This window comes from Rhinopithecus bieti, unplaced genomic scaffold (assembly GCF_001698545.2).
Source record: "Rhinopithecus bieti isolate Rb0 unplaced genomic scaffold, ASM169854v2 scaffold_11110, whole genome shotgun sequence".
NCBI classification, from domain to species: domain Eukaryota; kingdom Metazoa; phylum Chordata; class Mammalia; order Primates; family Cercopithecidae; genus Rhinopithecus; species Rhinopithecus bieti.
The window spans coordinates 789,692-801,101 of record NW_016806890.1 but is presented as its reverse complement, the minus strand read 5'-3'; the positions used below and the strand labels follow the sequence as shown (position 1 = coordinate 801,101).

The window sequence follows — 11,410 nt, the reverse complement described above, 5'->3', positions numbered from 1 at the left end:
TTTTTTTTTTTTTTTTTTTTTTTTTTTTTTTTTTTTGATGGGGTCTTGTTGGTTTTCTTTCTTTCGTTCTTTCTTTCTTTTTTTGAGATGGAGTTTCACTCTTGTTGCCCAGGCTGGAGTGCATTGGCGTGATCTCAGCTCACTGCAACCTCTGCCTCTTGGGTTCAAGCGATTCTCATGCCTCAGCCTCCTAAGTAGCTGGGATTACAGGCATATACCACAATGCCCAGCTAATTCTGTATTTTAGTAGAGGCAGGGTTTCTCCATGTTGGTCAGGCTGGTCATGAACCCCTGACCTCAGGCGATCCACCCGCCTTGGCCTCCCAAAGTGTTGGGATTACAGACGTGAGCCACTGCGTCCGGCGCCGGGGTCTTGCTATTGCACTTGCCTAAGCTGGAGTGCAGTGGCTATTCACAAGCAGGATCCCACTACTGATCAACATAGGAGTTTTTACCTGCTCTGTTTTCGACCTGGGCCGTTTCACCCCTCTTTAGGCAACCTGGTGGTCCCTCACTCCCAAGAGGTCACCATACTGATATTAAACTTAGTGCAGACACCCAGTCAGTAGAGCACACTATACCCCAGAACTCCTGGGCTCAAGCCATCCTCCCGAGTACCTGGGACTTTAGGCATGTGCCACTGTACCCAGCTTATGAGACATTCTGGACAAGCCAAAACGATAAGGACAGAAAACAGATCACTGGTTGACAAGGGCTGGGGAAAGGGATTGACTCCAAATGGGCATGAAGGAATGTCTGGAGTGATGGAACTCTTCTATATCTTCATTGTTGTAGTGGTTACACGACTTTAAGTGTTTGTCAAGACCCATAGGACTGCACACTTAAAAAGTATGCTGTACTCTATGTAATTATACCTCAATAAACATGACTAAATTTTTTTAAACTATTAACAAAGATTGATATATATGTTGGAGTGTTTAGAATAAAGTATACAGATGTCTATAATTTATTTAGACAGCATTAAAAATAAGATTGATTAAAGGATTTATAGAGAGATATATAGTTAGGTATGTGATGTAGGTGGTAGTTACATGGATATTCACTGTATAATTATTTCAACTTTTCTATATGTGAAATGTATTAATAATAAAATGTTAGAAAACATTTAAAAATACATCTAATGCATTTTCTTCACCACCTATGCCATTTAGAGGGTTGCTTGTAGACCCATACACTTGCTTTCATACTCTCTCATGCGTTCAAGAGTACTCTCCCTCTCCCCTTCAAACCATCCTAATAGGAGTAAAGTTTCCCCTTGGTACAGAGGGGAAGAGCTCTTGGGGTTCTTTGCTGACTCACTTACATGAATTTACTGTCCTCCCTTTGATGCAGTATCAGCAAGCGAATCCTTTATGGCGTTTTTTTTTACTTGCTTGAAAATGGAAGGATTGGATTAATTTCACTCAATTTGTAACAAACCTCAGGGAACAAGCTTTGGGCAGCAGCAATTCAAAGTGTTAGCAAGTATCTCAGTCTCCGTTTTTCTTTATATTGCCTGGTTCTTGCTGCTGGCTCAGGCTTTGCCTGCCTCTTTCCATCCCACCCTGTAATGGAGGTAAGAACTAAGCCACCTGCTCCCAAGCACAAGAACTTCTCTGATGTCTCAGAAACCAGGCACCCCTAGAGCCAACCCTTGATGGGATTGGAAATGGTCTTGTTTCCAAATCACCCTCTGTTTGGTGGAGGATGAAAAGATCTCCCCTTCAAAGACTGTGTGAGGCATAGGTTTTTGAAGATAGATATGCATACCTTCTCCCGATTACCCTGACCTTTAAAATAGCCCAGTTTCCAACTAGAAACAGAAAGAGCAGCACAGCATGACTGGAGAGTCACAGATGTCCAGCCTCCATAAGTAAGTACATGGATGGTTCAATTCCCAACCAATACAATCCACTTTACAATTATAATCATTTTTTAATATTTAAGTGAATCACATTAGATGCACTTAAAGTGTCTCAAACTCTACAAGCTTTCATTTGGATTTGGGTATATGGATCCTGTCTGAAGAAATTTATTTCTATTGACATAAAAAGGTACCCAAGTTATGTTGTGAAATGAAACAGTAAGTTGTAGAACGTGGTATTATTCTGATCCCATTTAAAAATATATTTTGGGAGGCCAAGATGGGAAAATTGCTTGAGCCCACAAGTTCAAGACCTGCCTGGGCAACAGAGCAAGACCCTGTCTCTACAAAAAATTAGCTGGGCATGGTGGCACATTCCTGTGGTCCCAGCTACTTGGGAGGCTGAGGTGGGAAGATGGCTTGAGCCCAGAGGTCTGAGGCTGCAGTGAGGCTCCAGTGAACCGTGATGGCGCCACATGCCTGGGTGACATAATGAGACCCCATCTCAAAAAAAAAAAGGTTTTAGGTTTTAGCTCTTATTTTAATGTTTAAAATGGATATTTAACTTAATGGGCTATAATCTATTAACATCATTGTTTATTTGATGCTCACATTGTCCCAGTTTTGCCAGTAGAAGCCCCTCCAAGGCAGCTCCCCAATCCTTTTGACAGATTTCCCTTTTTTTTTTTTTTTTTTTTTTTTTTTTGAGCACTTCTTTATTTTCTGGTACAAGGTGTTTCAGCCTAATCTTGTAATTTAACTGCTGCAGCCTTGGGATCAGAATTTTTCCAATGGGCCCTCATTCCTTTTGGTGTGACTTATATTCAAAAACCAAGATCTGGGTACTAGGTCGCTCATTGCTATTGGGTATTACTCCTTCTAGATCCTTTTAGTGGACAGAGCTAGGAAATATCTGTGTCTATCTGTCTATCTAGATTATTCTAATTCCAAGGCAACAAATAGGATTCTTTTTCATCTTCACTTATTTTATATTTGTATCTGCCTTCTCCCACAGTGAGAACTCTGGCTCCCAACACATCATGTAGGTACTTGTTTGCTTAGTTCTATAATACACAAAATAGTTTTAGAATTGTTATAACTGTGGTCTACAAAAAACAAATCTGCTAAACAGAGTTTAAGATTATTTTTATGACTTTATTTTTTTTTTGCTTTTTGACTGAGGATATTTAGCCAAAGTATTGTGTTCAAATGTTACTTGGATTAATTCTTTTCATTTTCTTCCATGTAGTTGTGCTATTCATTTGAAATACAGTTCATTGGTTTCTGTTTGCATTCAATTTGCATTTTTTCTCATACTTGTTTATTTAATTTTATTTTGAATGTATAGAGAATTGATAACATTTTAAAACAAAAACTATACAAAAAGGTTATATGTATATATATTTAGCATATTTTACAAAAGAAATGGGAGTGCTATGATGCATGGGGTGAGGGCTGGGAATTCTAGATGACTTTCTGTTGTATGTTTCTATATTGTTTGATTTTTATACAACATGGGTATATTAGGTTTGTATCAGATGAAAACAAAATCAAGACATATGTTTCAGTGCTATTGCCCAAGTTTACAGTTTTGACAACTGTGTAGGGAGGGTAGGAGGGGGTAAGGTGTGTGTATATAATTAACATGTTCTTACACAATGAAACAATTTCTTGGATCTTGCTATTTCAGAGGAAAAACTGGTACTCACATAGTGGGTTGAATCTAGGCTAACATATTTCAAGATGCTTTCCATTCCCTAAGATCCTCCTTACCCCCAACTTGATACACTAGCTTAATGCTTCTGAGAAAATTTGCTATTCTGGTAATTTTCTGCTACTAACCAGAGACCAAGTTATCATTCTAGTGATTAACTTTTGGCCTCTTTAGATCCCTCATCAAACAAACAACCTGAGAATTACAGACTTCAGAATCCTTCGAGGTTCTGAGTTCTCTAATCCCTCTGCTAGTTTCATTTTCTTTTTTATGTTTATTAGCGTCTTTGTATTTGCTGCTGCTTCCTCTCCTTTCCTTTTCCCTCCACACCCTCTCTTTTGTCCATCCTTGGCTGGAGACAGCTAAAATATCTGTCCAGATCATGTACATACAAAGAGAACACTTTCTGAACCAACGGACCTCCTTGAATTATTCAAAGTACCTTCCATTCTCCAGTTTCCCATCATTTTTCTTCCTTGACAGTATAAACTGGAATTGGACATTTGGCAATTGTACCCATGGATTTAATCATTCAGGCAGGAAGGAGGAGGGTACGCCTTCTACAGAAGCAAGTATTCTTCTGAATGATGAGAAAATAGGTAACAACACGTTTGAAGGTATATAAATAATTTTTATGCCAGTATAAACACTAGGGTCCCTAAAACAAAATGCAGTAGCATTCTCTGTAATTGGCAGAGCTGTTGGTAAACAAGATTCAGAACTGGGGAGAAACCCAGGCCTTGTGGGGCCCAGCCGCCTGTTGTCTGGGATGAGGCTGTTAATGGATAAATTTAGCAGGTGTCTAGACTGAAACCCAGGAAAATATGTGACCTATGAATTATACAGAACGTTCTAAAAGGTTTCTTTCTTTTTTGTACTTGGGGTAAGCCCCTCACTGACCTCCTCTCAAATCTTTAAGCTTGTAGCTTAAAGGAAATAGAAACCAAGAGAGGAATTTGCCTGGTATATTCTTCTCCGCTTCAGAGCAGAGAAGCCCAGCCTGAAGCCTAAAAATCGCAGCACAAGGGATTTGTCAGTCAGTAGCAATTCTGATGGTCAGAATAGCAGCAGGAGACCAAATCAGCAGGTTGGAAAAGGCAGCAACACGGTTTCTGCTGTGGTCTGGGACACTTGGGTGTTTGTATCCACGTTGAAAAGCTCAGTCTGCAACCATAGTGCCTCCCCATGCCGGTACAAAATCCCAGAGGGGAGGAGACCAGGGGAGAAACATGAGTGTTGTCAAGGCCTGACCCTTGCCAGATAACAGGTAAGCCAGGACAGAAAGCCGATAGGAAGCTGGGATACTCTGTAAATTGATGCTGGATCTCTCTGCAAGCAGGGGCCATCTGCAGAGTGGGTAGCCTTGTGCAGATGGAGGACTCTGGGAAAGGTGCCCACATATTCTTCCTATCCCAAGCCCCTCTGTCTCCCTGAGATCTCGGCTTCAGGATCTCATCTGAAGACAGTGGTATTTAGAAGAAAATCTAAGACTCTTTCTATGAATCAGAATGCCTTCCAGAGCTGCACATGCAGTGAGGAATAGCCAGCTGAGTTCTTACCTCCCTGTGTAGAATTGTCAACCCAGGTTGGTGGCAGACAGGAAAGCGCTCCTTCGAAGTCCCACAGCCCCAACCACAGTCCAGGGCATGGTCTGTGGGATTCAGACTGCTGCCTGACCAGGTCCCCTTGCTCAGTCACAATTAAGAATGCCATCACACTGAGTCAGGAGAACGGCCCGCGGAGCAGAACAAGACAATTAAGTCACATTGACACTGGGAGGAAGTCGCCAGCGGTATCTCTGAGACAGCAGATTCCCTAATCTCAAGTGCATATCAGCTTTGTCACTGTTATCTTTTCAGTGGACAGAGAAAACTCATTTCCATTCCTTTGATTGGAGTCCACAAAAAGTGCTAACCAGCGGTCACCTCCATCAAAGCTCTACCTAACAGAGTTCAACTGTTGATTTTTTTATTTGTTTGTTTTGTTTTTTTTTTTGAGACAGCATTTGCTGTGTCACCTAGGCTGGAGTGCAGAGGCATGATAATAGCTCAGTGTAACCTCCACCTCCTGAGTTCAATCAATCCTCCTGCCTCAGCCTCCTGAGTAGCTGGGATTATAGGCACACACCACCATGCCCACTAACTTAAAAAGAAAAAATTGTTTATAGAGACAGGATCTTGCTGTGTTGCCAGGCTGGTCTCTAATTTCTGGCCTCAAGTGATCCTCCCACCTCAGCCTCCCAAAGCATTGGGATTACAGGTGTAAGCCACCACACCAGGCCAGAGTTCAACTTTTTAAAGAGGTAAAACAATAAGTTCCAAATGGGCTCTGTCATCTGGTTGCATTTACTTGTACTGAAAACAGCCTGGAGATCCTCTGTAGGGGCAAACACTCCATTTTCCCAGAAGAACAGGAGTCACACCCCTAGGGGCCAAGATTGGTTTTTCCCTAGTGTATCTGTGTTGCCTCCTGTGTGGTGTGGTGCAAGCCAGCTGAATGTGAGGGTGGGGTGCATGGCTGAGGAAGATGGGGATACCTTCTCCAGTATGACATTTCTCCAATTATTTTGTGAAAAAATGTGCAGGTGGCAATGGTAAGCCCTTCATACTGCCTCAAATGCCACTATTACTATTTTTAGGCCCTCAGCTCCCAATAGCTACATTGCCAGGAACTGTGCTAGGCACTTGACATATTTTATGTCTTTTAATCCCCCCCAATGACACTGGGAGGTTGGTATTATTGTAATAACCATTTTTAGGTTGAGGAAGTGGGCACTCAGGGAGGTGGAATAAATTGCCCACAGGCCAACAGCTAAGAAGTTGTAGAAACAGGATTTGAAGCCAAATCTCCCAGTTGTCAAAGCTTATATACTTTTTAGGGTTTCTTTCCTTTAATCCCCCACCCCAACTGTAGCAGACTTTAAAGGAAAGAAAAGCTCTCAGGGCACTCAGTTATCTGTGCCCGCCCCTCATTCCCATGCCCTGCCCTGACCCTGCTGTCATCATGTAGAAGGCCCAGGTACCCATGGAGCTGTTGCTCTGTCTGTACTCCTCTTTACCTGGGCAGGTCACAGGTAAGCAGTTTGACAGGGTTTACAGGACACCAGATAGGTCCTTCTCCCGAATGTCTGCTCAGTGTCACACATGTGTGTCTTTGTAGTGACCTTTGGTCTCTTTTAAAATTCAAATATCCCTAAGACGGGTAACATATTACTGTTCTCATACCTTGATTTGATTATTATTATTATTTTTTATTACATTGCTATGAACTAGAAAAGAAAATAATCTAAATATTTAATTACAGATTCTGGGGGTGAAAGGAAGAAGTGAGGAAGGCTTAGGGAAGATGGACTTTGGGATCCATCGCTTTAATATGAGTTTAATTTTGATGGAACCCAGACGGTTATTGAGTAGATGAGGTGCCAGGTATTTTGCTAAGGGTTATAGGCATACAGAGCATATTAAGGATTGGTTCTTACCTGGGGATATTTGAATATGGTCTGGGTATTAAATAACATGTGGGGATCATTGTTAATTTTATTACACAGTTATGTAGAAAAATGTCCTTATATTTTAGAGATGCTCTTACTAAAATATTTAGTGTGGAGATGTCATAATGTCTAATTTATTTTTAAATGTTTCAACAGGAAATTAGATGAAGCAAATATGGCAACATGTTAATAATTGTTAAATTTAGGTGATAGATACATAAGATTCATTATACTATTTTCTCAACTTTACTTACTGTTTGAAAATTTTCATAATAAAAGTAAAACAAAACAAACAAATGAGCAAACAAAAACACCTAAAGCTTTCCAGTAGCTCAAAATTGAAGTTCTATTGCAAAGATGACAATTAGGTTTTGTAGTTAGCAGGTGTCTTCACTCTTTCTCCCTTTCCACTTTCTTTAATTTGCTGCCTGCAAACAGGTACAGGTCTTTTGTGAGTTAAAAACGCAACCCTCCAAAAATGTCACTTGATCCTGTTCCTATTTCTAACTCACACTGACTCTCATGCAGCAGGGTTCTTGACCATCCTGGAAGAATATCAGAATTCCCTCCTTAGACACTATGCCAAAGAGGTTCAGGACCAGCCTGCTTAATGTTGAGCTTACATTCAACATCTATTAATATATCATTTCATGTTAAAACCATGCAGAAATCAGCACAATATTCAGATGTTAGTCTCAAAATTTAAGTGAAATTTCTGTAGTAAAGCAGGCTTTTCTCACAATTCTTATTTTAAGAGTATAGACCAACTTCCCATCCATACTAGTGAAACCATGTAGATCCATAATCCAACTTTTCTCAGTGATGGATTCCATAATGGAGGTATTGTATTAAAACTGTAGGATCACAACTATTTTCCTATAGATATAGAATGAAGTTTCACAAAAACTGGAGTTTAAGGTATGCACAAGTAAAAGAAACATGATCAAGAAAGTAAAGGCCCAGAGAAAACTGATGGCTTCTTCAATTATATCAAAAAAAAGGAAGTATTTTGCTTGATGCAAATTATTTCCTTGTCTTTGAATTGTCATTTGGAAACCAACCAGCCCAGCTTGCCTCCGAAACTAGTAGACTGTGACTATGTTGGATACATGTTCCTAAGCCACTCATTCATCTTAATTTAACTGTCTCTACTAGGGGCTTGTAACACATAAGGAAGAGTTGCCAACGTGTAACTAGGCATAAAGAACACTGTGTGACGGATTTCTATTTTATTTTATTTTTTTTTCAGATGGAGTTTCGCTCTTGTCGCCCAGGCTGGAGTACAATGGCACGATCTCCACTCACTGTAATCTCTGCCTCTTGGGTTCAAGCGATTCTCCAGCCTCAGCCTCTCGAGTAGTTGGGATTACAGGTATCCACCACCCCGTCCAGCTAATTTTTGTATTTTTAGTAGAGATGGGGTTTGAACTCCTGACCTCAGGTCATCTGCCCCCCTCAGCCTCCCAAAGTGCTGGAATTACAGGCGTGAGTCACCGCGCCTGGCCTGTGTGATGGACTTCAAATGAGAACAACACCTATCACATAAACCAGGGCTTGGCTACTGGTGATCCACAGTTGTCACACGTTGCCTCAGAACATTGGTGTTATATATTTAACATTCAAAGAATAAACTGCCAACATTTAAACTTGAGAGCTTTCACATAGAAATTAGCATTTCTTGCTGGTTTTTTTTTTTTTTTTTTTGAGACAGAGTTTCGCTCTTGTTACCCAGGCTGGAATGCAATGGCACGATCTCGGCTCACCGCAACCTCTGCCTCCCAGGTTCAAGTGATTCTCCTGCCTCAGCCTCCCCAGTAGCTGGGATTACAGGCATCCACCACCATGCCTGGATAATTTTTGTATTTTTAGTGGAGACAGGGTTCCACCATATTGGCTAGGATGGTCTTAATCTCTTGACCTCGTGATCCGCCTGCCTTGGCCTCCCAAAGTGCTGGGATTACAGGCGTGAGCTACCGCATCCGCCCACTTTTTTTGAAAAATTGGAAAATCTACCAACCTGTACCCCATTCCCCATGGAAACAATTTGATGGCATTGAATGGTGGGTGTCCCACTATGATGGGACACATATTTTCCCACTTGCTGTACTCTCTACCACTCCCTATTGCTACCTCATACTGAGGCCAAATGTCAGTTGTCATTTATCATCGTGGTTTCGCTATCATTTTTCTCACAACAGAGACAGGAAGAAAGTGAACTATTCGTTACCCCTGAAAACAGATACCTTTCACTCAGTCTTCTCAGCAGCCCAGCCCCTCCACCCATTTGAATTTGCTGACATCTGAGATAAATAAACATCTCTAAGAACAGACACACACGAATTTGTTACTTGTTCATGAGAAATGGTTTTGGCATACATTTGAAATGCTTTTTCATTCTCAGATTACTCCAATGCTAAAAACTCCCTTTTGGTTAGAGTTCCTGTCTACTCAGTTGTGAGTTTGATAATTTAAGAAGCATACAATTGGGTCGTTTAAAGGAAATATGACTCACTGATCCTTGAATTTCACCTTATCTAGCTACACTGCTGATAACCTGTTTGATTCAGATGTTCCATTTTTTTCCCTACTGTAATAAACAAAAATTCCAATTCACATGACTCCTCGATCAATGTAAATATTTATTTGTATTTTCCATCTAGTTGGAGAAATAAAGAAAAGAGGCCCTGTGGCCCTGTCTTGCTCACCACTTGAAACAAAATGTATCTAGTTACCTCTAATTAGGATAGTGCTGGGAAGGAAATAGGAAGAGAGAGAGTCGGTAAAAAATACCAAAGTCCATTGGAAAAGGGAGCACAGGAAGGTGGAAGAGAGGAGGAAAGGGGTAAGATTGGAGAAGATTTGCAGAGGGCAAGAAATGAGTGTGTTGCGGGAAAGTGTGGAAAACAAAGGCAGAGAGTAGGTAACAACCCATCGGGACACTCACGGTTGAGCTGGCGCCTCCTGATTCTGTCCCTCCATGGCCTGTTTCTGATCCAGTGTAATCGCGAAGGTAACACCATGGTCCCAAGAGAGCGGCCTAAAACCTGCTCATGGCAAGGGAACAAAAGGGTCTTGCAGCGATCACGGAAGTTAAGTCCAGACGTATAAAATTGAAAAAGAAAACATAACACCCCCCCTTTTTTTCTTTTCTTTAAAAAAAAAAAAAAGTATTTGAGGCTTCCGTTCACTTCTTTTATCTTGTAACTTGTCTTGCCTTTCCTTCCCTTAACTCACGACTGGCCCGAAGGCAGCTGCTGTGCTGGGCTGCCCTAGCCTCCTGTGCCATGTTTTATGCATGAAGATGATGGGGCGGTAATTTATTCAAGCAGAGATGATCACCAGTCTCCTGTGTCTGCCCTCGCGTCAGAGGAGCTGTGCAATGGCAGGGGGAGGGCAGGTGTGTCTGACTGCACGCAAGAATGGCCTGAAATGGGAATCCCTCTCTGTAGGCAGAAATGAAGAGCAGAGCTTTGCTGCGGGAGCTGAATCAGAGCAACACTCCTTACCTTTTAGGGCGCATGATTTATTTACTGCTGGGTCCCTAGTATCTAATATAGTACCTGGCACTTGGTAGGTGAGCAATAAATATTTGTTGACTGAAAGAATGATCCAGTGATAACCAACATAAGTGACATCATACCTTCCTTTTCACCAGTTAATCTGCCCTGAACTGTCTTCAAATATGTCTATTTGAATTTTCTCACCCATTCTTTTTCTCCACCTACGATCACACTTGCCCCTCACCCACTCATTCATACTTCAAAGCCTCATTTTTTCCATGAGGCTTTCCTGAAGCCATAGACATGGGGCTGTACTCCAGGCACCTATTGCTCTCACCTGCAGGTGGCCCATGTCTGCACTGCCCAAATTTGTTAGGCCTTTTGTTTGTTCTCTGGTTTCTTTTAAACCACACATCCAGGCTGGACAAGGTAGCTCACACCTGTAATCCCAGTGCTTTGGGAGGCTGAGGTGGGAGGATCGCTTGAAGCCAGGGCAACACAGCAAGACCCTATCTCTACAAAAAATTTTAAGATTAGTTGGTATTGGTGGTGTGTGCCTGTAGTCCCAGTTACTCAAGAGGCTGAGATTGCCTGAGAGAAGAGTTCCAGGTTGCAGTGAGCTATGATTGCACTATAGCTTTCCAGCCTGAGCAACAGAGAAAGACCCTGTCTAAAGAAAAAAGAGAAAAGAAAAAAAAATTGCCCACATTCAAATAGTGAGTAAGCTTCTTGGTGGCAAGAACTGTATATTTCTCTTTCTGAGCTGCAACATACAGGGGTTTACATGGGGAAGTGGTACTTCAAGGGGTGGTTTGGGGCAGTTTTAGTCAACCCCCCAAATC

At 41.6% G+C, this 11,410-nt stretch overlaps 1 protein-coding gene and 1 pseudogene across 3 annotated transcripts in view; both read right to left on the bottom strand.

Moving 5' to 3' along the window:
- LOC108533657 (argininosuccinate synthase-like) overlaps window positions 1–10,073 on the bottom strand; it is an 18,990-nt pseudogene extending 8,917 nt beyond the window's left edge.
- RIPOR2 (RHO family interacting cell polarization regulator 2) overlaps window positions 1–10,448 on the bottom strand; it is a 256,335-nt gene extending 245,887 nt beyond the window's left edge. For all 3 annotated transcript variants that reach the window (XM_017878522.1, XM_017878521.1, XM_017878527.1), the window contains exon 1: window positions 10,013–10,448. In XM_017878522.1, coding sequence (XP_017734011.1) covers window positions 10,013–10,088 — 76 coding nt within the window. In that variant the 5' untranslated portion in view covers window positions 10,089–10,448. The remainder of the gene's footprint in view (window positions 1–10,012) is intronic.
- Window positions 10,449–11,410: the final 962 nt, after the last annotated feature.